This window comes from Grus americana, chromosome 28 (assembly GCF_028858705.1).
Source record: "Grus americana isolate bGruAme1 chromosome 28, bGruAme1.mat, whole genome shotgun sequence".
NCBI classification, from domain to species: domain Eukaryota; kingdom Metazoa; phylum Chordata; class Aves; order Gruiformes; family Gruidae; genus Grus; species Grus americana.
Genome location: NC_072879.1, coordinates 5,311,568 through 5,336,954, shown reverse-complemented (window position 1 = coordinate 5,336,954; position 25,387 = coordinate 5,311,568). Strand labels below are relative to the sequence as shown.

Below are 25,387 nucleotides of genomic sequence, written 5' to 3'. Positions count from 1 at the left end.
CTCGCCCCAGCGGCCTCGGCCGCAGCTGGAAGGCACGGGGAGGCACGCTGCCTGCGCCGCGGGGCGCGCACACGCGTGCACGCACACGTACGCACAGGCGTGCACGCGCAAGCACGCGCGCCCGCGTGCACATACGCACCCACGTGTACATGCGCGCGTGAACAGATGTGCACACGCGTGTGCACACAGCCCTGCCCCCAGTCTACCCCATCACCTCGCTCGTGTCACCGCGTCCCCCATCGTGCCTCAGTTTCCCCACGTCCCCAGCCACGATGCCCTCAGCACCGGGACCCTCCTCACCTCGCTCCGCAGGCAGCACCCATGGGTCCCTGCACCGCCCCGCACCCTCCCCACCCCAGCCCCGTGCCGTGGAGGGGGGGGATGAAGCCCTGCCCCACACCAGCAGCACCCACGGGGTGCTCCCCCCCCCCCAGCAGCAGCACCCATTCCCCAGGCGCAGGCTGCCCCCCACCCCGTTGCTATCCCCGCGGCCAGCTGCCGCTCCCGGATCCAGGCGCAGGGAACGGCCGGGAGATCCGGGCCGGGATGAGGCGGAGTGATGGGAAGAACCCGCTGGGAATTACCTCCCACCGCTCCCTGCCTCTCTCCTGTTTCTGCTCCGGCTTTTCTTTATTTTCCCGGTCTCCCTTGTGGCACGATCCAACCCTTGGGTGCTCCTGTGTCTGGAGCATCCCTGGGCCAGCACCCAGCACCGGGTGCTGTGGGCACCCAGCCACGGGGAGAGGATGGGGTCAGCCTGGAAGGATGCTGTACGATTCCCAGTTTGCCCAGTACAACCCATTAAGAGGGCTGTTGGCCAAGGCAGGGCCTTCCTGCAGGCGCGGGCAGGCGGCGAGCAGCAGCTAACGAGGAGTGAGGCAATTAGCCGGGGTCGGGCAGGGCTGGAAGTGGGCGCAGGGGAGTTTTCGTAGCAGGACCAAAGCTGGGTGCCCTGGCTGGCCCCCCCACGCCCCCCGGGGAGGGCTGCGGGTGGGGGGAACGCGCCCGGGGCTGGGTGCAGGGGATGTCCCTGAAAAAAATGATGCTGACCCCACCCGTGGAGGGGGCACAGGGAGGAGAGGACCCCCCCGAGCCGCGGTACCTGACACCCCCGAGCCGCCGTGCCCCACGGCAGGATGGCCCCGGGGCTGGTGAGGCAGCGGGTGTCCCTGTCCCTGGGGACCCGCCGTGCCCCAGGGCCCTTTGGGGACCAGCCCCGCATCCTCCTGCCCCCCCCCCCCGGCACCCTCCCCGCCGGGAGGAAGGAGCGCAGGGTGCCGCTGGGGGTTATGTCGCCACGGGGGCGGGGGGTGCCTGTCCCGGGGAGGGGACCCTGTTGGGGTCCTGATCTGGGGAGGGGGGTGTCCACCAGTGAGTATGGGGGGTGCTGTGAAGGCACTGCCCCCCCAAAACCCCTGCCTGGGCCCTGGCAGGGATCAGGGGGCCGGGAGGGGCCGGGCGGGAGGATGGCATGGGATCTCGTGCCGTGCCGTGCCGGACGGGGCAGGCGTGCCGGGACAGGCCTGGGGGCCACGGCTCCACCCCACGCTGCCCCACATGCTCCGCATGCACGAGGCCGGCAGGGCACACGCACACAGGGGCCGACTTCCCTCCCGAACCCCCCCCGTCCCCCCGTTCCCCCGTCCCCCCCGCCAACCCCGCCGCAGAGAACAGCACCGCTCGTCACACGTGTGGCCGCAGGATTTATGGCGAACCAATTAGCTGCTCTGCGACTCGCTCTAGTTGCGAAAGGTCAAACAAACCCCACAGCCTGGGAATAAATCTCGATGCGGAGGCTGTGGACGAGAATAGCCCTCCCCGAGCGGCGGTTTTCCAGACCGCCGGCCAAAATCCCTACCCGGGAGGATTCCTGCGACCATCGCAGCCACGGGATGCTGGGGTGCCACGGGATATTTGGGTGCCGCGGGATGTCGGCGGTGTTCAGCGAAAAGCATCTCGGTGATGCTTGGAGGAGGCACAGGAACTGGGGAGGAATTAATTCGGAGGAGTGTTAATTGGCTTTAATTAGCCCCAGTTTGGCCAGCGTGGGGAGCTGAGGGCTGGGAGCGTGTGTGAATAGGTCAAGGGGCTTGGCGGTGTCCCCGTGGGGACGGTGACTCAGGCGCTGAGCCACGGCTGCGGTTTCCTTCCCCTGGAGACCCCCCCTTCCGGAACTGGCAGCCCAGTGTCGTCCCCCCCCCTTCCCGGGGGTGGCTGCACCCTTCTCCACCCCGGGGACCGGGAGGGACCGGAGGAGAGACGGGAAGAGGTGAATCACGAGAGGCGTGAGAAACCTCCTGCTTGCCAGGGCAGGCTGAGCACTGGGCAGAGCTCAGTGCACCGATGACACCGAGCCGGGTAGGGGATGTGCTGCCCCAGCCCCGGCAGCTCTGCGGGATCCGTGCTCTGCTTCTCCAGAAAGGCCACCGGCTGCAGAGCCGTGACACCGATGCCGCAGGTCGGTGGCATTGCCCGCGGTGCACGCTGGCACCTTGGGGGGCTGAGCTGAGATTTCCCATCCTGAGCATCGGGGAGGGGGGCAAACGGTTTATTTCTGACTACCCCGATTTGGTTTTTTTCAGGGAAAGTTCAGCTAAAATGGGCTGGCGAAGCAGATGGCGGGGGGGGACGGTGGTAAAGCGTTGAAGCGGTGAAAGCAAATGCACCTTCTCGCCGCGCTGGCCCCCCTCCATGTGCCAGCCCCAAACCCTGGTGTGCCCGCCCAGGCACCCACCCTGGCATCCCCTGCACCCTGGGGTGGGGAGGTTTGGCTTCCCCTTGCTGTGGTCAGGCAGCACCCGTGGGGCACAGAGCGGCTCTGAGCCCTCCGTGCGAGGGGAAACTGAGGCAGGGCTGCGGGGGTCGCGCTGGCTGGCGGTGCCAGGGAGGGGAAGGGGGGGGGAGAAGCCCCTTGGGCGAGGGGAAACTGAGGCAGGGGGCTGGGGGGCTGGGGGTGCCACCTCTCCGGTGCCGGGAAGGGAAAGGAGGCCCGGGGGTGGGGGGGAGCCCTCTCGCAGGGGGAAACTGAGGCAGGGGGGCAGGGATGTGCTCGGCAGCAAAGCGGGGGAGCCCCCTTGCCGGGGGGGGGGGGGGTACGGGGCTGAGGCAGGGTGGGGGGACGGGGTCCTACCGCCTCTCCGTGCCAGGGATGGGGGGAAATTGGGGGGGGGGGGGGGATCGGTCCCACCCCCTGCCCGTGCCAGGGAGGGGGCGGGGGGAGGGGGGGGGGTTCCCTTTTGCCGGGGGCGGGCGGGCGGGGGGGTGCTGAGGCAGGCGGGGACGGCTCCCCCCGCCTCGCCCCTCCTCTCCGCGCCGGGGGCGGGGGGGCCCCGAGGCCGGGCCGGGCCGGGCCGCCTCCCCGGGGCGGGGGCAGGGCGGGGGGCGCAGCCGCTCCGGGAGCGGCGGTGGCGGCGGCGGTTCCTCCAGCGCCGCTGTTGCCGGAGCGGCCCCGGTGCAGCCGCAGCCACCGGGCGGGCCCAGCTCCGGCTCCGGCTCCGGCTCCGGCCGCGGCCCCCCCCCGCGCCGCCCGCGGCCCCGCCCCGCCCCGCCCGGGCTCCGGTGCCCCGGTGCCTCCCGCCGCGGCGGCGCGGGGCCGGGCCGAGCCGAGCCGAGCGCAGGTGCGCGGAGCCCCGGACACCCCGCACCCCCCCACCGGGACGGCGAGGTAAGAGAGCGGCCGGTGCCCCCCCCCCCCACCCCCCCGGCGATGCGGTCCGGGCCGGTGTCGGCGTCGTCCCCCGGTTTATCCCTTCCCCCCCCCCAGCTCCATCGGTTGCCCCCTCCCGGGGGAGCCGCGGGGGGGGGAGGGGATGGAGGAAAGGGGGGTGCCCCCCCCCCCCCAGCCCTCCCCCTCCCGCTGCCGCCCGCTGCTGCATTGGGAAGCGGCGCTTTTGTTAGCGGCTCTCCGGGCGGAGCGGGCGGAACCTTGAAGGGTCACGGGCTGGAGGGGCCCCCCCGCACCCCCCGGTACCCCCAGCACCCCCAGCCCGCACCTCTCTGCTCCCCATCCCTGCACCCTGCGGCCCCCCCCGGCACCGCGCCCCCCCCCCCCCCCAGCACTCCATCCTGCATCCCCATCCCCACCCCAGCACTCCTGGGGGGTCCCCCCCGGCACCCCAATCCTCCCCCTGCAGCCCCCTCCGGCACCCTGGGCACCCCCCGCACCCCCGGCCCACCCCGGCACCCTGGCGAGCCTCCCGGCACGCGGATCCTGCACCCCCAGCCCACCCCCGGCACCCCAGAGACCCTCCCCGCACCCTGATCCCGCACCCCCATGCCCTCCCCAGCACCCTTGTCCGCCCCACCAGCACTACGACGTGTCCCCCCCCCCCCCAGCACCTTGGTAACCCCCCCAGCACCGTGGCTTTCCCCCCGCACCCCGATCCCGCACCCCCATCAGCCCCCAGCACCCCAATCCCACATCCCTCTCTCCAGCCCAGCACCCCGGTGTCCCCCCCCCCGCACCCTTAAGCCCCCCCAGCACCTCAATCCCGCACCCGCCCCCCCCCATCTCCTCCACCCAGCACCCAGTCCCACCCCCCTTCCCCTCCCACGCCCCCATCCCACCCATCAGCACCCCGGGCCGGCACCCCGACCCCCCCCCCCCCAGCCCTGGCACACGGTGATGGGTGCGAGATGCTGAGGGGCTGGGGGGGGCCCCCCCGAGCTGGGAGGATGGAGATGGGGGGGGGGGGGTGTCCCTGTTTCATCGGGCTCCGTTTTGCCTCCGCCGCCTCTTTGGGAAGCAGCCAGGGCTTGTTGTTTGGGGGGGGGGGGCAGGAAAAGGGGGGGCTCGTGTGTGCCCCCTCCCGTGCCACCTCTGCTGGGCTGGGGGGCTGGAGGGGCTGAAATGGGGGGGCCCAGCCAATGCAGCCCCAAAAAGGGCAGAGGAGAGCGGCGAGGGCTCAGCCTGGGGTGGGGGGGGTTGGTGATAGGGCCCCCCCCAGATAACCCTGCAGGGCTGGGGGGGTAGGCAGAGCCCCCACAAATTGGGGGGGTGCCTGGCTCCATCTCGCTGGAGCTGTAACTTGGTGGGGACAAGGGATGGGGGGTGACACCTGGCAGAAGGGGGGGGGGGCTGGCACCCCCCCAGCATCAGGCCAGGGCCGGGGAGCCCCATGCAGGCAACATCTGTGGGGCTGGGGGGGCCCTGTCCCCCCTTTTAGGGCTCAACACCGTCGTACCGTCTGCGGATTTGGCGGGGGGAGGGTAACCCTAAAATAACATGGGGTGGGGGGTGCCGAGCCTGACCCGAATCCTGCCCTGTCACCCTTACCACAGGGTGCCTCGGGCACCCCCCGGCCCCCCCAGCCCCGGCCTCCCTTGCACCCACACAACCCAGAGCAGTCGGGGTACTGTGCCCCCCCCAAGCCCCCACATACCCCAGCCGCCCCCTCCGGCCCCCCCACAGGGCAGGAGAGAGTGGGAGGCCTTGGGGGGGGCCCAGCACCCCCCAGGGGAGTGGGGGGGGGCCGCGGGGCTGTGCTATCGGCTCGGGGTGACCTTGGCTGAGCGCTGCCTCCTGCCGTGCCTCAGTTTCCCCTGAGGCCGTGAGCGTTGGGGTGTGCAGCCAGGAGCCCCCTCTCCCCCCGGTGCTGGGTGCTGCACCCAACCACCCCGGGGAGCGAGGGGGGGGACCTGCCACGAGTGGTCCCCCCTCGGGGCACCCACCTCTGCTTGTCCCCAACGCCTGGGAGAGGTGGGGACCGTGGTGGCACATGTGGCACCCATTCCCCCGCCCCCCCCCCATCTCCACCCCAATCTCTTCAGCTCCGCGTTGGCCCTGGGGGTGCCCCAGCGGGGCCGGATCCTGCTCTGGGGATGCACTGGGGGGGGATGGCTGAGCCCCCCGTCCCATCCTGCTGAGACGGCCACGGGGAAGGGGTGCGTTGGCTGGGAGGGGGCCCCCTCTGTGCCCCCCCCCGGCAGTTTTAGCCACAATTTAGGACCTGAACTGGTGACACTAGAGGGCAGCTCCCGGCTCTGCGCACAGCCAGGCGGTGCAGGATCCGGCCCTGGGTGCCAGGACCCTGGCAGCACGGCGTGTGTGTGTGTGTGTCCCCCCCTCACCCCGAGACATGGGGTGGTGTCTGCAGGTGCGTGTCCCCGCTGGGTGCTGGGGGCCGGATCCAGGCGGGCGCTGAGGCGAGCGCAGGCGGCGATGCCCCTTTTGCAGCATCCCCGGGGTGACACGGGAATTGGGTCACCGCTGTCACCGGGGCACGTGGCTGCGGCGCGGAGTGGGTGGGTGGGGGGGGGGAAGGTTTTGTGCATGGGGGAGGCTGGAGGTGCTCCCTTGGGGGGGTCGGATTCGGGCTCTGAGGGTGCTGGGGGGCAGCTGAGCCCCGCCAGCGGCGACGGTGCTGCTGGTGTTTCGACTGCGGGGGAGACGGCTCCTTCCCCCCCCCGGGAGCCGCTTCCCGAACCGGTTTCGCTGCCGTTCCCATAAACAAAGGGAAATCGCCAAATTCAACCCCCGGCAAACTGGGCTGCGCTGCCCAGGTGACCGCAGCGGGCCGGAGGTGGCCGCGCACGCGTGAGCACGCGTGTGCACGCGTGTGGCTGTGCCGCTCCCCGTGGCAGAGCTGTCCCCGGCCGCGGGGGGTTCCCGGTGCTCTCCCAAAACCGGGAGGTTTTCGGTGCCTCTGCGGCTCCCCGAGCCCCGCCGGGAGCCCGAAGTCACGGGGCAGGGTGGTGACACGCGGGGCTTGGTGTCACCGTCCCCCTCGCACGCCCCCTCGGCCCTCGGAGCCGGCATCCCTTGCAGCTTGCTCTGCACACGCCACGCCATGGTTGGGCTCCCAGTTAAACCAGTGGCTCCCGGGAGGGCCCTTCCCTCCCCGCCGTAGCAGCTCTGGGAGGGCTCAGCCCGGCCACGAGGCCCGTGCCGGCGCGATGCTCGCCGGGTACCGGAGCTGGATGCAGATCCCTGCTGCAGTGCCGGACGCGGTTTGTATCCCTAGACAAGCTCGAATATTTTTAATTAAACCTGCCAGTTTGGATGCGATTTAATTTTTCAGTGGGTTGAGCTGCGCCGGCCCCTCGGTGAAGCTCCCGCGCCGGGGCTGCTCCAGCCGTACCCGTTTCCCGGCGTCGCCTTCGGTGAGCTTTTCCTGCCGGCTGCGGACCGCTGCCTTTCCCGGTGCCAGCACCTCTCGCTGCGCCGCGTGAGCGGTTTTCCACCGGCCCGGGCGGGATGGTTTCACGGCGGTGCCGGCGCGGTGGCATCCGGCACGCCTTCGGCAACATAAACGGTAGTAAAGAAACCCAAGAGCGAGCCCGGTTCCGTCTGCGCTGCGCCCGCTTAACGCGTTTGCGCCCGATCGCTGCCGCCGTCGTGGGTGCTGCATCCCGGGGGGGGGGCTCTGGGGTCTCCCCGTCCCTCCGTGCCCGGGATGGAGATGGAGGCGGCTGCCGGAGCGTGGGACCCGAGAGGATGCTGCCGGATCCCTGGCGGCACCCAGCCCGCCCGCAGAGGGGACCCGGGGACACCCCCCCCCACCCCACACCCCCCCCAACCCCGGCTCATCCCCGGGGACCTTCGGGCTTCGGTCGCGTCCCCCGAAAAGGGTGGTGGAGGTTTCGGTTCCCTTCGCGGCGGCGGGAGGGAGAGGACGAGCTATCGTCTGGCGTGGAGGAGACCCCAGCGGGGCTGCCTCGTGCTAGCAGGGTTTTACTCCCGATTTAATCACAATTTCGTCAATTTTAAAAAAAAAAAAAAAAAAAAAAAAAAGGGGGTGGGGGGTGAAGATCCCTCTCATCTCTTTGTGCCGGTTCCTGGCAGCCGGTTAATTAAACGGCGGCTGGCGAAGCCACCGCTCCCCAGAGGGGGTCCCGGGAGACCCCAGCCCCGGGGCTTGGCAGTCACACCTCAGTCCCAGTTCCTCCCAGTTCAGCCCAGTTCGGTCCGCCGGCAACAAGGCCGGCCGTGGTTGTGGCAGCGGCGGCGTGCCGATGCACCGTGGCTAATCCCCGGCTCTTCCCTATGGAATCCCGCCCGCCGGGATAATCTCACCGAACCCGGCAGTGCCGCGGCCGAGCTCGGTGCCGGGTTCGGTGCCGGCTGGATCCGGGGCTGGGGGGGGTGACGCGCGGTGGCCCGGGGGGAGCGGCGGCTGCGGACGATGCCGGGCTGTGAACGTCCGTGGGGCGTTTGGGCATCGGGCGGGGAAACTGAGGCACGGAGCGGGGGACGGCGTGCGACGGTGCAGTCGCTGGGGACCTGCAGGATGGGATCCGGCCGCGGGCTGGGCGCTGGGAACGTGGCTCTTACCGTCAGCCCCATCCGTCATCTCCCGCCCGCGACGTCGGGATGAGGCGCCGCAATCGAGGAAGCGTTAAGGCGGCGATTTGGGAGCGGGGATCCGTCCTCGCCCCGCACGGGGCCGGATCCTGCCCGGGGCGGCAGGTAGGGAGCGTTGAGCTGCAAATATCCCCGGCAGCTGCCCCAGCACCCGCTGCGCCCCGTCCTGCGGGTCACCTGTCGGGGAGCGAGCCGGCGCGGCGTGAGGTCAGCGCTGGGAATAGCCCGGGAGCACGGCCCGGGGCCCGATCCTGCCCGGCCGGGCGCCAGCGGCCTCCCCGGTGCGGGGGTGCTCTGCTCCCACACCCCCCCGCACACCCCGCTCGAGCTGGGGGGCACACGTGGGGTGTGTCGCACTGCCCCCGCTGCTTGCGTGCACCACGTGTGCACGTGACGGCCCTGTGCACACGCGTGCACGCATACGCCAGCTCCGTGCACAGGCGCGTGCGTAGCCCCGCGCGTGCACAGCAGCCCCGTGCGCACAGCCCATGCGCACGCACACACACACACGGCCTGTGTGCGCACACTCCGCACCGCTCCTGTGCGTGCCCGTCCCTGCACACCCCTCACGTGCATGACAGACGGTGCACAGACACCTGCACGCGTGTGACGGCCGGCGCGCACACCAGCGCTTGCACAGGCATGACGTGTGCTGCACGCTCATAACGGCCCATGCACGTGTTGACACCTGCACGCACACGACACGTTGCACACACACCGGCACGCACATCTGCCAGACACGTGTGCCAGCCAGTGCGCACACCAACACCTCCGCACGTGTGACACACAGCGCACACGTACCTGCACACGCATGCCGGCCAGCGCCTCTGCTGACACCCGCACACGCAAGACGGCCGGTGCACGCACACTGACACACACACGTGACACCCGCTGCGCACACCGACGCCTGCACACGCACTTGACACGTGGCGCGCGCGCACACCCGCGCGCAGATGACACCCGGGGACCTTTGTCGCCCGTCCTGCCGTAAGCTTTGCGGCGCCGGTGGCCGGGAGCACGTGGTGGCGGCGGGGAGGGGGCCGGGGCCGGGCTGGCGGGAGGACACGGAGCCGTTTCGAGGGCAGCGAGGAAACACCTGACGTTCCGGCGAGGCGGCGAGCGCCGAGGCAGCGGGGCTGGGCGCGCGCCCGCAAACAATGGCCCTTTGTTCCGCGCCGCCGCTGGCGTCCCGCATCCCGTCCTGCATCCCGCACCCTAGCCTGCATCCCAGCCAGCATCCTGTATCCCAGCCTGCATCCTGCTCCGCATCCTATCCTGCATCCCGTATCCCACCCCACGTCCCACCCTGCGTCCTGCATCCCACCACGCATCCCGCATCCCACCCTGCATCCCGCATCCCACCCTGCATCCCGCATCCCACCCTGCATCCCGCATCCCATCCTGCATCCTGCATCCCATCCCGCATCCCGCATCCCACCCCGCATCCCATTCCACATCCCGCATCCCACCCTGCATCCCGCATCCCACCCTGCATCCCGCATCCCATCCCGCATCCCGCATCCCACCCCGCATCCCATTCCACATCCCGCATCCCACCCTGCATCCCACCCTGCATCCCATTCCACATCCCGCATCCCATCCCACATCCCACCCTCCATCCCACTCCACATCCCATCCCACATCCCGCATCCCATCCCGCATCCCATTCCACATCCCGCATCCCACCCCGCATCCCATTCCACATCCTGCATCCCATCCCGCATCCCACCCTCCATCCCATCCCGCATCCCACTCCACATCCTGCATCCCATCCCACCCTCCATCCCACCCCACATCCCACTCCACATCCCGCATCCCACATGCCACCCCGTGCCCCAGCAGCGCCAGCGCCCACGCTAGCCCGGCTCCGGTGCGTCCCGCAGCCCAGTGGGGGCTCAGGGTGCCCCCATGCCGGGGTGCTGGGCGGTTTGGGTGTCACCCCCCGTGGCCCCCATCTGTCCCTGGGCCATCGCAGGAGTCGGACCCCTGCGGGATGGAGCCGGGTCACACCCGTGAGCCTGCAGCCTCGCTGCGAGGAGGAGGAGGAGGAGGCAGCCAGGCGAAGGCTGGGCTCCCGTGCGTGGTCCGTGCCCGGCACCGGCAGCCTGGCACGCCGGCTCTGCCGGGAGCGGGTTTGCCAGGGGTGGCCGCGGCTCCCATCCCCAAGGGTGCCCCCGTCCCTTGGTGTCCCCAGGAGACGGGTGGCTCGGAGGAGAGAGGGGGGGTCCGCAGAACGGGTGCCCCCCCGGTGGGAACGCGCTCCGGGTGGCAGCTCCGGGGCCACCGTCGCCCCGGGCACAGCGTGATGCTGGGGATGGTGACGCAGCGGGGACCCCAGCACCGCAACCCCCCAGCGCTCACCCGCGCCCCGCGCCCCTCGCCACGCTGTTTGCCCGAGTGGATATTTCATCCTATTTAACTTTGTGTTTTGAAGCACAGCCATCCCAACTGGAGGCGCCGGCTCCCGGGCTTGGAGCGGCTAAAAGCCCCAATTTCCCGGCCGGAGCAGAGCAGCCGCGGGCAGGCGGTGCCGGGAGAGGGGGGGGAACCGAAATGGAGATGAAAGCACCAAAGCCAACACCTAAACTTTATTAAGGCTTAAAAAAATGAGCAGGCTGAGGGGCCGAGCGCTGGCTCCCGGCACCTCCTCTGGCTCTCCCCCGCCGCTGGGATCTGGGGGGTTGTTATTGTAGGGTTGCTTTTTTTCAGGATTGGGGTTGGGCTGGGGTTGTTTCGGAGCGGTGCGGGTGTGTACGGCAACTTCCCGCCCGGGTAACGATGGGGCTCCGGGCCCTCGCGTGTTATTGTGGGGTTCCTGGTTGGAGCTGGGTGGAAACAGGGCGGATTGTTATTGTAGGGTCTCCCGTGTGGAGCTGGGTTTGGCTGTTGGGGTTGAACCAGAAGCTGCGTGTCCCTCTGCCCGCTCCGGGCTGGGATCCCCGGGGATGGGGCACCCTGGGGCTGGGATCCCTGGGGCTGGGATCCCTGGGGATGGGATCCCTGGGGATGGGGTCCCTGGGGATGGGGTCCCTGGGGATGGGATCCTTGGGGTTGGGCACCCTGGGGATGGGATCCCTGGGGATGGGGCACCCTGGGGCTGGGCACCCTGGGGCTGGGATCCCTGGGGATGGGGCACCCTGGGGCTGGGATCCCTGGGGCTGGGATCCCTGGGGATGGGGCACCCTGGGGATGGGGCACCCTGGGGCTGGGATCCCTGGGGATGGGGCACCCTGGGGATGGGGCACCCTGGGGCTGGGATCCCTGGGGCTGGGGCACCCTGGGGCTGGGGACCCTGGGGCTGGGATCCCTGGGGCTGGGCACCCTGGGGCTGGGCACCCTGGGGCTGGGATCCCTGGGGCTGGGATCCCTGGGGCTGGGATCCCTGGGGCTGGGCACCCTGGGGCTGGGCACCCTGGGGATGGGGCACCCTGGGGCTGGGCACCCTGGGGCTGGGATCCCTGGGGCTGGGATCCCTGGGGATGGGCACCCTGGGGCTGGGCACCCTGGGGCTGGGATCCCTGGGGATGGGGCACCCTGGGGATGGGGCACCCTGGGGCTGGGATCCCTGGGGATGGGGCACCCTGGGGCTGGGGCACCCTGGGGCTGGGATCCCTGGGGCTGGGATCCCTGGGGCTGGGCACCCTGGGGATGGGCACCCTGGGGATGGGGCACCCTGGGGCTGGGGTCCCTGGGGCTGGGGCACCCTGGGGTGCACAGGGAAGGCAGGGCTTTGGCTGGGGGCTCCCAGGAGTGGTGGCCAGGCTCAGGGTGGGAGCAGGGGGTTCCCCCATCCCATACCTAGGGGAAACTGAGGCACGAGGCCGGAAGCGGTGACTCAGAGCGGCCAGACCTGCTCCTGCCAGCGGGACCTGTCTGCGGCCGCCCACGGCCGGTGCGGCCCCGGGGCCATGCGGGTGCTGAAGTGGGGTGCCGGGGTGAGGCTTGGCGGCCCGAGGGGACCCGGCGAGGGTGCAGAACCCCTGGGGGGGGCACAGGAGACCGGGAGGACGAGAGGGGTGAGTGTCTTTGGGGACGAGGGGGGTGACAGTCTCGGGGGGACAGGAGGGACATGGGCGGGGGGCAGCAGGACAGGAGGGTCCATGTGCCTGGGGGGGCACACAGCACCCTGCCTGCCACCCCCACTGTCCCCTCCGCGGGGTTTATGTTGGCATGAAGCGTGATGCCTCCTCGACAGGCAGCCATCCTTAATATGCAGATGAATAGGTATTTAATATGCAAATTAGCATGCGGCTCTGGCCGGCCACCAGCACTGCCCTGGCGTGGTGGAAGGGACGTGCTGGGGGCACCCAGCACCCATGGGTGTCACCCAGCAGGTATCGAAGGTGCTGACAGCACCCAGCCGCTCGTGTCACCCCCCGTGCGCCCGCGGCGGGTGACGGGTGCAGGGACAAAGCCACCCAAAGCGACCGTGGGGTCCCCACCGTGCCCGGAGCCCGTGTCGGGGGGGGGTCAGACCCCCTTGGTGCTCGGGGATGTCCTGGGGGGCCCGGACGCCTGGGTCCCCACCCCGGGGGGTCACGGGTGCTGGGGAGGGGACGGGGACGGGGGCTATAAACGGCAGCTGTAAGCGGAGCCGGTAACCGGAGCGGGAGGCCCGGGGGGGACATTTGAGCCGCTGGCTGGGCCACGGAAGCGCCAAGGGAAATGGTGGGTGCTGTGTGCTCCCCCCCCCCCACCGCCGGTGTCCCCCACCCTGTCCCTGTCACCCACGTGGGGACTCCCCCAGCCGGGGTCTCCCCCCATCCTCTTGGCACCCCCTCAGCTCTGGGGGTGCTAACGGCCTGCAGCCCCCCCCGGGAGGTGCCGCTTGGCGGGGGGGGGGGGGCGCGGGGGGGGGCCAGGGCCAGCCCGCGGTGCCAGGTGGCCGGGGTGACATTTGCTCCGTCCCTGCCGTGGGGACAGCTGCTTCCTGGCGCTGCCATCTGAACCGGCCTCGGAACGGAAACCCGGGGGGGCGCTGAGCCCCCCCAGCCCCGGCGGCGGCAGCAGCTGGGTTTGGGGGTGGGGGGTGTCCCCAGGGCAATTTTTTTTTTTTTTTTTTTTTTGGGGGGGGTACTGGTGGTGACCCCCAAACCCCCTCTGTGGCAATGAGGGGGTGCCCCCCCCCCCGTGACCCCGCCGAGCAAGGGATGCTCTGGGGACCGGGTGCCACATTTTGGGGGGGGGGGGCTGGTGGGTGTGGGGGGGAGCATTTTCCTTAATGCTGTTTCTAAGTGCCTCATTAGCATATCTAATTGCTGATCGCTTATTGGCGCTGGGTACTTTCTAAAGGAAATTACCCCAAACAGCAAATCAAATCCGGCATCAGCCCTGGGAAAAGGGATTTGGGTACCGAGGTAAAACCGTGCCCCCCCGCCCGGGGGGGTGAATAATGCACCCCTCGTCAGATGCCTCCTGACGAACCCCGATTAATTAGGGCCTGTGGCTGGTCGTGATGGGCTGCCGCTGTCCCCCCCCCCCCCAAAAAAAAAGCTGTATTTTAAGGGATTTCAGGGCATGTGTGTCCCCCCCGTTTCCCGGTGTCCCCCCCGTTTCCCGGTGCCTTTCTAACGGATCCCACGGGAACGAGCCGGGATCAGCTCCGGGTGCGGCGATGGCCGGTGAGGATACGGGGTGGGGGGGGACACAAACACACACCCCCCCCCCGGTGCCTCTGTCCCCACCGTGGCTCGGGGGTGTCACCGGGGTGTCCCCGCTTTTCCCGGGAGGTTTTTTGGGGGGGATGCGGGGGTGCAGCTCGGGGTGTCCCATGGGCAGCCCCCCCCCCGCCGGGTCCCCGGCTGCGGTGACAGCTGCGGGTGGGGGGGTGGGGGGTGGCTCCGGTTACGGTGACATCAGCCCTACCTTCCCACCTGGCGCGGGTGGGGGGCACGGGCCCCCCCTCCCCTGGGGGTCCCTGGGTGGGGGGGGGGGGTTACGTGACAGCTGAGCCGCTTTCCAGACGCCGGAGCCCCCAGCGCCGTCGGGGTGTCCTGGGGGGGACACACACGCACGCTGCCCCCCAGCTATGGGGCCGAGGCGGCGGGGCCCCCCCCTGCGAGCAGTGGGGCCAGCGGTGGGGCCAGCGGTGGCCGTGCCGTAGGGCCAGCGGCGGAGGCGGCCGGCAGAGCTCAGGTGGGCAGAGCGGGGGGCGGCGGGGGGGTGGGGGGGGGCGGGAGCCACGTCCCGATGCCCCAGGGAGGGGAATGGGGTGGCAGGTGGGGGGGGGGGGCTGGCAGCCCCCTCTTTGGGGTCACCTGGAGCCCACTGTGCTTGGGGATCGCTGCAGTCCCCCTTTGTCAGCTTATGGCATGGGGGGGGGTCAAAACTGGGGGGGCTGCGCCCGCTTCCTGCCCAGCACCCTGTGTTGGGGGTCAGGGAGATGCTGGGGGGGGAGGACAGGGCGAGTGACTGCCTCCCCCCCAGGCTTTGCGTGCAGAGGGCGAGGGCTAAGCGTGCTTCGACACGGGGAAACTGAGGCACGGAGCAGGGGCGAGGACAAGGGACGTGTCTGAGGCTGCTCAGCCGCTCGGTGCCAGAGACACCCGGGCTGGCGACCCCCCCACACCCCCCCACTCCCCTCCCACCGGACCACCAGCACATCCCCGGCACGGCCACCCCGTCCCCACCCGCACCCGCTGCCTCAGTTTCCCCGCAGCCGTGTTGGGGACCAGCGCGGTGACCGTCCCCTCTGGCACCGCTGTGAATGGATCCCTGTTTGTCACCCGTCCCCCCGCCGTGCCCCTCTCCCCCCCCCCCCCCCCAGGCCCCCTCCTCCCCGCTGCCTTTTCTTTGCCCGCACAATCGCAGGCATTTATGTCGCCGGAGGCTCCGGTTACCCCGCGCCCGCTCGCTGTCACCACGCAGGCTGGGGGGGGACGGTGACACCGGAGCCCCCACTTGGGGTTTCAGGCACCCAAAGCTGCGACGCGACCTCCCTGCACCCCCAAATCCCACCCGGCGCGGGTGGATTCTCGGGTGGCTGATATACACCGAGCCCTCCCCTTGGGCTGCGTTTTGGGGTCCCCACTCCCTCCGGTGCCTGGGGACCCCACGGGGACGTTTAAATTTGGTGATTTTTGGGGTGCTGCCGGTGTCGGCCGGTGCGTGCGCGGGGTGGGGTACGGTGCGGGGACGTCGTTACCCAAACGGGACGGCTCATTTGGGTAACGAGGCTGGGCGAGGAGCCCCCGGCAGCCCCAAAAGTGAAAGCTGGGGGGGGGGGGGCATTGGGGGAGCCCCCTAATTCAGCTCAGGCGATAAAAGCCTCTGCGGCTTTAATTACAGCAATTAAATTGTTCATGGCTTTTATGAAACAGCTCAGGCACAAAACCCAGATTAAAAAAGGGGAATTTCCAGGCTGGCACCCGGGGGCTGGGCCCGTCCTGGCTGGTTTGGCACCCCCGGCAAATCGGCACCGGCGATGCCAGGCCAGGGGCAGCGTGCGGCAGGCGCCGAACCGGCAGCTGCCTGTGCCAAAACCAGCTCGGTTCCCTCTGTTTTGGTGAAAAACTCCGCGCCGCCATCCCGCTCCTCTGCACGAACTCGTCGGTAACACCGAACCTCCGGCGTTGGCGATTGCCGAGTTCACGGGGGGCAGTGCCGTTTGCTCCTTAGGCGGGTGGGGAAACTGAGGCACAGCCCCCCCCCGGGGTCCGTGACACCGCAGGGACGGGGGGGGTGTCCCTGGGGTCCGTGAGACCGCGGGGACGGGGTCAGTCGTCCCCGGGGGCCGTGGCACCAGGGTCGGGTCCCACGGGGGTCACATCCTACCCGGGGCCGGTGACACCGCGGAGGGGACGAGGTCGAGCGTCCCCGCTGGCATCACCCGGCGTCCAGGCACCGTGACCCCCAACCCCGCGCAATGTCACCCCCCCCTCCCCGGCTCCCCGCAGGGGACGCGGCGGCGGGAGGGCGACGGTTCGATCAAACCCGCTCCCTGCTCCCATGGAATTGATGATCAATTAAATCACCGCCTGGCTGCTAATTACCAGCCCTACCCCTGTCCCCACTGCCCCACGGGGACGGGCGGCAGGACGGTGAAGGTGCCGGGGGGGGGGACGGTGGCGGTGGGGCCGTCCGACGGCGGGGGTCCCACGGCACGGGGCGCTCCGACGTGTCCCCCCGGGATTTTCCGAGCCGTCCCGATGGCATTTTGGATGGGGGAAGAGTCTCCCTGGGTCCCTCGGTGTCACCGTGTCCCCAGCCCTGCCGTGCCGCCGTGGCTTGGTGGCGGCGAGCAGCTGGTAAAGCCCCAGTTTGGGCCCAGTAACCCCAGTGCGGAGCCGCGCAGGCGCTGGGGGCAGCTCGGCGGGGGCGCGGGGGCCGCTTTTCCCAGCATATTTGAAATTCTTCAGCCGGGGAAGGATTCGCTTCCCTCTCGCCAGCCCCGGCCCCGTCCCGTGCCGGCCACTCGCCGCTGACACCCCCCCCCAACCTGCCCCCCGAGACCCCCCCGGACCCCCCCGCCGGTGACGGGTTTGGGGTGCGGGGGGTGGGGGGGGGGGTCGGTGGCACGCGATGCGGAGGGAACCCCGGCGTCCGGGTGGGTGCTGTCCCCCCCCACACCTCTTCCCGTGCCTGCAGGTGCGGTGGGTGCCCACCCGTGTCGGGGGACACCATGGGGCCGCCCCCCCGCGTCCCCCTCGTCCTGCTGCTCCTGCTCGCGGCGGAGAGGACGGCGCGCGGCACCTTCCCCGAGGAGCCCGGCCCCATCACCGTGGCCCCCGAGGACTGTGAGTGCCCACCCAGGGGTGCAGGGTGGGGGTCAGGGTGCTGCATCGATGCGCGAGGGGGACACACACACCCCCCCCCATCTGGGCAAGGGGAGGGGATGGGGTTTTGGGGTGCAGGCAGGAGGGGGGCACCCACGGGCAGGGCTGGGTGAGGGTGGTCGCCCTGGCTGGGGGAACAGGGGTGGGTGGGGGTGCCCCAGCAGCGTGTGACCCCCCCCCCCCCGCGATGTCCTGCCCCCCCAGACGTGAAGCACTACGCCGTCTTCGTGGGCCACGGGACGAGCCGCCCGGCCGGCCCCGAGGGTGGGGGGACCCAGCGCCTCAACATCCAGCGCATCCTCAAGGTCAACCGGACCCTCTTCATCGGGGACAGGTCTGAACTGCGGCACCCTAAAGCCCCCCCCCACCCCGGGGGTGGGCACCCCACACCCACCCCAACCCACTCCCTGCCCGGGGCACCCCAAAATCTGCAGCTCGGGCACCTTGGGGGGCTCCAGCGGGGCTGTCCCTGCCCCGGCGATGCTCATCGCCCGCCCCAGCACCCCGCATCTCCCTCGGGGGGGGGGGTATGGTGGGTCCCGCAGCCCCCCCAGCGCGCCTCGTGTGCCCCCCAAGCATCGCGGCAGGGTGGTGACACCCGTGTCCCCCTCCCCAGGGACAACGTCTACCGCGTGAGCCTGGAGCCCGCCGGCGCTGGCGAGATGCGCTACCACCGGGTAAGTGCCGGGGTGCCGGGGGGGGGTATGGGGGGGGCTGCCGGCTTCTCCCCGGCCCCACGCTGGGTTTTCTCCCCCCGCAGAAGCTGACGTGGCGCTCGAACCAGCACGACATCAGCATCTGCCGGATGAAGGGGAAACACGAGGTACGGGGGGGGGCAGGGGTGTCCGCACCCCACGAGACCCCCCCCCAGACAGGGACCGAGCACCCTCTGCCACCCCCTGTGTCCCCCGGTGTCCCCCTCCGCCTCCCCGCTCCCTGCCGGCCGTCGTACATCCGTGATTTATTGGCCGCTTGGATAATTGGGTTTGCAATTAATTACTTCGGGCCCGTGGAGCGGAGCAGGCGCAGCCCCAGCGTCTGCCAGAAATCCAATTTCCAGGTCCCGTAAATGCCATTTCGGGGTGCAAACGCCCCCCAAGGCGATGGGGACCTGGGTGGGAGCGCCCAGGGCTGGGGTGGGGGGGGCTGCCGGTGCCGAGGGGTGACGGTCCCCTCTCGCCGGCGCAGGCAGAGTGCCGTAACTTCGTCAAGGTGCTGCTGGTGCGGAACGAGAGCCTGCTCTTCGTCTGCGGCACCAACGCCTTCAACCCCATCTGCGCCAACTACAGCGTGAGTCGCCCGCGCCGGGACGGGGACGCCTGGGACCCCACGTGTCACCCACCCCATCCGGGTGACCGGCTCTGCGGGCAGGGGATGTTCCTGCCTGCGCCGCCGAGGCAGCGCGGACCCCGCTGCCCACGTGGCATCCGTCGCTCACGGCCCCATCTCGTCGCTGCAGATGGACACGCTGGAGCCCGTCGGGGACAACATCAGCGGCATGGCCCGCTGTCCCTACGACCCCAAGCACGCCAACGTGGCCCTCTTCACAGGTGGGTCACCGCCGGCACCGCGCCGGGCGCTCTGCCCGCCGTCGCCCGCCCCGCGCCGGGCTGACGCCCCTCTCCCGCGCAGGGGGGATGCTCTTCACCGCCACGGTGACGGATTTCCTGGCCATTGACGCCGTCATCTACCGCAGCCTGGGGGACAGCCCGACCCTCCGCACGGTCAAACACGACTCCAAATGGTTCAAAGGTGCCTCCCGTGGTGTGGTGCCCGCCGCGTGCCGCGCGGCACCGGTCCCCGTCCCCTCTGACACCGTCCTGGGACATCCCTGACCCCGCCACTGTCCCCGCAGAGCCCTACTTTGTACACGCGGTGGAATGGAGGAGCCACGTCTACTTCTTCTTCCGGGAGATCGCCATGGAGTTCAACTACCTGGAGAAGGTGGGAGACGTCCCCGCGGTGGCCTGAGACCCCCAGAGCGGGGACGGGGACGAGGGGACGCTCATCGGCGTTGGGTACCAGATGGCGATGGGGGTCCGTCCCGTAGGTGGTGGTGTCCCGGGTGGCCCGGGTGTGCAAGAACGACATGGGGGGCTCGCAGCGGGTGCTGGAGAAGCAGTGGACATCCTTCCTCAAGGCCCGGCTCAACTGCTCCGTGCCGGGCGATTCACACTTCTACTTCAACGTCATCCAAGCCGTGACGGACATCCTGGAGCTGGACGGGCGCCCCGTGGTGCTGGCCGTCTTCTCCACGCCTGCCAACAGGTCGGAGCCTCTTGTGCCCCGCCGAGACCCCCGGGGCTGGGCTGGGACCCCTGCGGGGTGGGACACGGGGGCCAGGTTGAGGTGTTCACCCCATGCCCACGTCCCCCCAGCATCCCCGGCTCGGCTGTCTGCGCCTTCGACATGACCCAAGTGGCCGCCGTCTTCGAGGGACGTTTCCGGGAGCAGAAGTCGCCCGAGTCCATCTGGACGCCCGTGCCCGAGGACATGGTGCCGAAGCCCCGGTGAGCGACGCGCCGTGGGGACGGGGACGACGGGGATGGCCAGGGCTGGGACCTGCAGGGAGGGTGGTGGGGACGGGGCTGACGATGGGGACAGGCACAGGGACGGGGAGAGGGACAGCCGGGGCTGATAGCGGCCGGAAGGGTAGAGAGGATGGGGTCGGGAACGGGATGGGGACAAGAACGGTGACGGCCAGGGCCAGCACCAGCTGGGATGGGGACAGGGATGGGGACAGGGATGGGGACAGGACCAGCGTGGCCGTGGGGACGCTGAGCCATGCCGCGGGCGCAGGCCCGGGTGCTGCGCGTCCCCGGGGATGCGCTACAACTCCTCCAGCGCCTTCCCCGACGAGATCCTCAACTTCGTCAAGACGCACCCGCTGATGGACGAGGCGGTGCCGTCCCTGGGCAACGCGCCCTGGATCCTCCGCACCATGAGCCGGTGAGTGCCCCGGCGCAGGATCCGGCCCGGGGAAGGCTGGGGGTGCTGGTGGGTGCTGGTGGGTGCTGGCGGGTGCTGGCTGGAGCCTCTCACGCCACCCTTGCACGTGCGTGCCAGCACCAGGAGAGCACTGGGAGACCTGATAAATCTCATAAACTTTGCAGTCGAGATTGTCTCGTCCTAATTAAATCTGCCTTAATTGCTGCTTGATGGGGAATTAATCAAGCGGCGCTCTCGGGGCCACGGCTTCCTGCCGGCAGGGCAGCCAGGGCACACGCAGGGCTGGGGACATGGGGCTGGGACTGGGGACACGGGGCTGGGGACGGGGACATGGGGCTGGGGACACGGGGCTGGGGACGGGGACATGGGGCTGGGGACACGGGGCTGGGGCTACGGGGCTGGGGACACGGGACGGGGACACGGGGCTGGGGACACGGGGCTGGGGACACGGGGCTGGGGACACGGGGCTGGGGCCGTGAGGCTGGGGCTGGGAACCTGGAGCTGGGCACCAGCCAGGATCCTGACGAGGGACTGGGGAGATCTGGGCTGGTTCCTTGGTGGGATCTGAGCTGGGTCCCGGCTGGGGTCGGGGTGGAATCCCGGCTGGATCCAGGCAGAATGTGGGCAGGAGCCTGAGTGGGATCCGGGATGAGTCGTGTGGGTCCTGGCTGGGATCTGGACCACTTTCCATTTGGGATCTGCACGGCCCCTCGTGCTCCCTGAGGACTCCCCGCTCCGGGCCAGCCGCAGCCTGTCCATCCCCCCACCCTGCCTCAGTTTCCCCACCCCGGGGACACGTGAGCTCCCGCACGCCCCAACGTCCTGCTCCGCTCACACCGTGCAGGTACCAGCTCCGCAAGATTGTGGTGGACAACGCAGCGGGGCCGTGGGGCAACCACACCGTGGTCTTCCTGGGCTCCAGCACGGGCACCATCCTCAAGTTCCTCATCCAGCCCAACGCCAGCACCAGCCCCGCACCCGCCCCCCCCGGCAGCCAGAGCGTCTTCCTGGAGGAGTTTGAGACCTACCACCCCGGGAGGTGGGTGCTGGGGTGTCAGGAGGGAGGAGAGGGGTGGGTGGGGTGGTCAGAAGTGTGGGTGGGTGGGTGGATGGCTGGGTAAGTGGATGGATGGATGGATGGATGGATGGATGGATGGATGGATGGACGGGTGGGTGGGTGGATGGATGGATGGATGGGTGGATGGTTGGGTGGGTGGATGGATGGATGGATGGATGGGTGGATGGATGCATGGATGGATGGGTGGGTGGATGGATGGAGGGATGTGTGGGTGAGTGGTTGGGTGGATGGTTGGGTGGGTGGATGGCTGGGTAAGTGGATGGATGGACGGGTGGGTGGGTGGATGGATGGACGGATGGACGGATGGATGGATGGATGGATGGACGGACGGATGGATGGATGCATGGGTGGGTGGATGGATGGATGGATGGATGGATGGATGGATGGATGCATGGATGCATGGGTGGGTGGATGGCTGGGTAAGTGGATGGATGGATGGGTGGATGCATGGGTGGGTGGATGGATGGATGGATGGATGGATGCATGGGTGGGTGGATGGATGGATGGATGGATGGATGGATGCATGGGTGGGTGGATGGATGGATGGATGGATGGATGGATGCATGGGTGGGTGGATGGATGGATGGATGGATGGATGGATGGATGGATGGATGGATGCATGGGTGGGTGGGTGGGTGGATGGCTGGGTAAGTGGACGGATGGATGGGTGGGTGAGTGGTTGGGTGGATGGATGGTTGGGTGGGTGGGTGGATGGATGGTTGGGTGGGTGGGTGGATGGCTGGGTAAGTGGATGGATGGACGGATGGATGGATGGACGGATGGATGGATGGATGCATGGGTGGGTGGATGGATGGATGGATGAATGGATGGATGGATGCATGGATGCATGGGTGGGTGGATGGATGGTTGGGTGGGTGGGTGGATGGCTGGGTAAGTGGATGGATGGATGGATGGATGGATGTGCGGGTGAGTGGTTGGGTGGATGGTTGGGTGGATGGATGGTTGGGTGGGTGGATGGATGGGTGGGTGGATGGATGGGTGGGCAGGTGAGTCGAGGGATGGTTGGAGGGGATGGGTCAGAGGGATATAAGGGATGGATGGGTGAATGGGGTGGGGGGAACAGGAGAGATGCCCCCCCCTCCGGACCAGCCTACGCTGGGACCAGCTCCATGGCGGGCAGGTGTGGAGCAGGGCCGGGACCACGCTGAGCTCTGCCCCGTCCCCAGGTGTGGCCGGGACACGGAGGACGAGCGGCGGCTCCTGGGGCTGGAGCTGGACAAGGCGGCGGGGTCCCTGCTGCTGGCCTTTCCCCCGTGCGTGGCCAGGGTGCCCGTGGCTCGCTGCCAGCAGCACTCGGGGTGCATGAAGTGAGTGCGCCGGTCTCAGCTGCCCCCCGGGGTGGGCAGGGCTCGCTGCGGCGGGGCGGGGGGGAGCACGCGGGGAGCGGGGAGGGGTTACCTTCGCATCCCAGGAATTTGCCCTGCGCCGCGATCCGGCTGGGAAGAGCTCGGCACGGCTGGGAGCACGGCCAGGGGAAACTGAGGCACGGCGTGGTGCGGGGTCGGGGTCCCTCGCGGGGGTCTGGGGTGTCGTGTGTGTCGTGTCCCCCCCCCCGTCAGGGCTGATCCTGACGTCTCTGCTCCCCGCCAGGAACTGCCTCGGGAGCCGGGACCCCTACTGCGGCTGGACGCCCGAGGGCTCCTGCGTCTTCCTGGAGCCCAGCCCCAGGTAACGCTGCCAGGCCCGGGGAGGGGGACACTGGGGGACACGGGAGGGGGACAGCGGGGTCTCAGGGGCTCCCCGAAGAGCTCCTGCAAGCCCCCCTACCGCTGAGACCCAGCAAACTCATTGCTTGCTGAAGCAAGCCGGGAGCCCTCTGCCAGGCTATTTGGGACCGGCTGACCCCCCCCGCCCCGATTTGTCCCCCCCCAGGGCGGCCTTCGAGCAGGACATCGCCGGCAGCAGCACGTCCCACCTGGGCGAGTGCGAGGGTGAGCGCGGGGCGGGGACGGGGCTCGGGGACGCGGCGGCGGCGGCACCGCCGGCAGCTCGCCGTGGCCGTCCCCTGACGCGCGGCGTCCCCTGCCATCACGCAGGGCTGGTGACGGAGAGCTTCGTGGACGAGCCGGACGGGCTGGTATCGGTGAACCTGTTGGTGATCTCCTCCGTAGCCGCCTTCGTCATCGGCGCCGTCATCTCCGGCTTCAGCGTCTGCTGGTTCATCGGCCACCGGGACCGCAAGGAGCTGGCACGCCGCAAGGACAAGGAGACCATCCTGGCGCACAGCGAGTCGGTGGTGAGCGTTAGCCGGATGGGCGAGCGGCGGGCACGCGGCGGGCAACCCGGCGCCTTGCTGGCCCCGCTCATGCCCAACGGTTGGCCCAAGGAGTTGGGGAAGGTCACCCAACACGACCTGGACTCGGGGGTCCTGCCCACGCCGGAGCAGACCCCGTTGCAGCAGAAACGCTGCCCCGGCACCCTCCAAAACTGCACCTGGGAGCAGAGTCACAACATCATCAACGCCGCGTTGCGGGACCCCGGTGGATCCGGCACTACCGCCGCCAGTCGGCTGCACGCCGGCTCCGGCCGCTCGGCTCGCGGCATCCCCCTCTCCTGCCACGCCATCCTGGTGGATCAGGAGCTGGAGGCCGAACTCAGCGACTCCTCGGGCGACGGCCATTGGGCTCGGGACCCCCAGGAGGGTCCCCGCACCTGGCAGCACCCACCGGCCGGTGCGCGCCGCCCGCCCCGCAGCTCCTACGGTGACTTCACCGGCACGCCGCACCCCAGCCCCGATCGCCGACGGGTGGTTTCGGCACCTGGCGGGGAGGGGGGAGACTTTACCGAGGGGCCGCCCTGGCACCCCGAGCAGCTGAACTTCAACGCCAACAACGGCACGGGCCACCCCGGTGCCCACCTCAAGAGGAACCACACGTTCAACAGCGGCGATGCCCCGGCGGGCGGTTACAGGCGACATGGCACGGCACCCCGGGCACCCGGCACCGGGCCCCCGCGGGCGCTGACGGACCTGCACCACCTCCTGCGCTACGGCGTGGAGCGGACTCCCTCGGGAAAATAGGGTCCCACCGTGCGCGTGTCCCCCGGCAGGGCACCGACGGGGTCCCCTGGGGCCAGGGAGGGGCGGCCGGGCAGGAGCTGCGGGCAGGGGGCGAGATGCGGCACGGGTGGGAGTGGGGACAGGCACCCCCTGGGTGGCCCCCCCCCCCCGGGTAGGGTTTGGGGGTGTCCCCGGTCGGCGTGGGGCAGTGCCCCGCGCTCCGGCTGCTTTGGCCCGGGGGGGAGGGGGGGTCTGTCCATCCCGTCCCCTCCCCAGGTTGGACCCAGGGACCGCAGCACCCTGGGAGGGGGATCCCTGGGAGGCAGCAGGATGGATGCACGGACACGGGCACAGCCGAGGCAGGGCCGTGCCCCCCCACCCCGCTGCCCCTCGGCCCCAGCAGCTGCGCCCCGGCACGTGGAAGGGGGGGGCTTACGGGTGCTGCCAGCACCCTGGGGACACCCGGCCCGGGGGGTGCCGCTGGGCTGCGTCGGTTGTGGTGGGACGCAGTGAACGTTTGGGGTGCGGGGGAGTGGGGGGCCCCTAAATGTGTGTGTTATCAGGGGACGGGGCACGCTCCCCCCCCGCCCCGGCCTGGGGTCCACCCCTGCCCAATGCCAGTTTGGGGGGGCTCACCCGTTGCCCCCCAGAGCCCTCCTCCTGGAAAGCACAGCCGGGGAGCGGGGGCACCGCTGGGGCTGGGGGGTCCCCGCCGAACCCACTCTCTGCTGGCAAAGGGTGCCCTTTCGGTGCCCCCCCTGCCCGGCCCAGGGGCGGCGGGTCCCCAGGGTGGGGGCAGGCTGTAAATAGGGTGGGGGGCGGCGGGCGGCGTGTCCCCCCCCTCCCCGCGGCCATGCATGCGGCCGCCCGCGGTCTGTACCCCGCGACCCCAATAAACGCCCGTTACCGGAGGCGACTCCCCCGCCGCCGTCTCGGCACCTTCTTGCCCCCCCCGGGACCCCCCGGCCTCAGGGGGCCGCACCGGGCAGGGGGGTGCTGCCGGCAGGGTGTGGGGAGACACACGGGCCCCGGTGTGCGAAGTCCCCGTGCACGCACACGCAGCCCGCTCGCACGCCACGCGCGTCTCCGCACACTCACACCCCCCCCCGCGGGCACACGCGCATCCTGCTGCACTCGCATGTGCACACACCCCCCCCCCCCGTGCACCCACCCACCACGCACCCACACCCCTGTGCTCCCACACCCCATCCTCACCCCCTCGGGTACCCCCCCCACCCCGGGCACCCACTCCCACCCCTTCTCCC

General features: G+C 70.1%; 1 protein-coding gene across 6 annotated transcripts; it reads left to right on the top strand.

The window, feature by feature from the left end:
- Positions 1-2,360: 2,360 nt before the first annotated feature.
- Positions 2,361-25,044, top strand: SEMA6B (semaphorin 6B). 6 transcript variants are annotated; one of them, XM_054805832.1, is made up of 17 exons: positions 2,361-2,458; positions 16,889-17,037; positions 17,281-17,410; positions 17,693-17,753; positions 17,837-17,899; positions 18,265-18,366; positions 18,536-18,626; positions 18,709-18,828; positions 18,932-19,020; positions 19,127-19,344; positions 19,455-19,586; positions 19,876-20,025; positions 20,870-21,064; positions 22,291-22,431; positions 22,715-22,792; positions 22,997-23,055; positions 23,161-25,044. In XM_054805832.1, the coding sequence occupies exons 2-17, from the start codon at positions 16,923-16,925 to the stop codon at positions 24,141-24,143; spliced, it is 2,727 nt and encodes a 908-aa protein (XP_054661807.1). In that variant the 5' UTR covers positions 2,361-2,458; positions 16,889-16,922; the 3' UTR covers positions 24,144-25,044. The 6 variants fall into 6 exon arrangements, with proteins under 6 accessions (XP_054661807.1, XP_054661805.1, XP_054661810.1 ...); XM_054805830.1 differs by lacking the exon at positions 2,361-2,458 and adding an exon at positions 3,328-3,664; XM_054805835.1 differs by lacking the exon at positions 2,361-2,458 and adding an exon at positions 5,989-6,095.
- Positions 25,045-25,387: the final 343 nt, after the last annotated feature.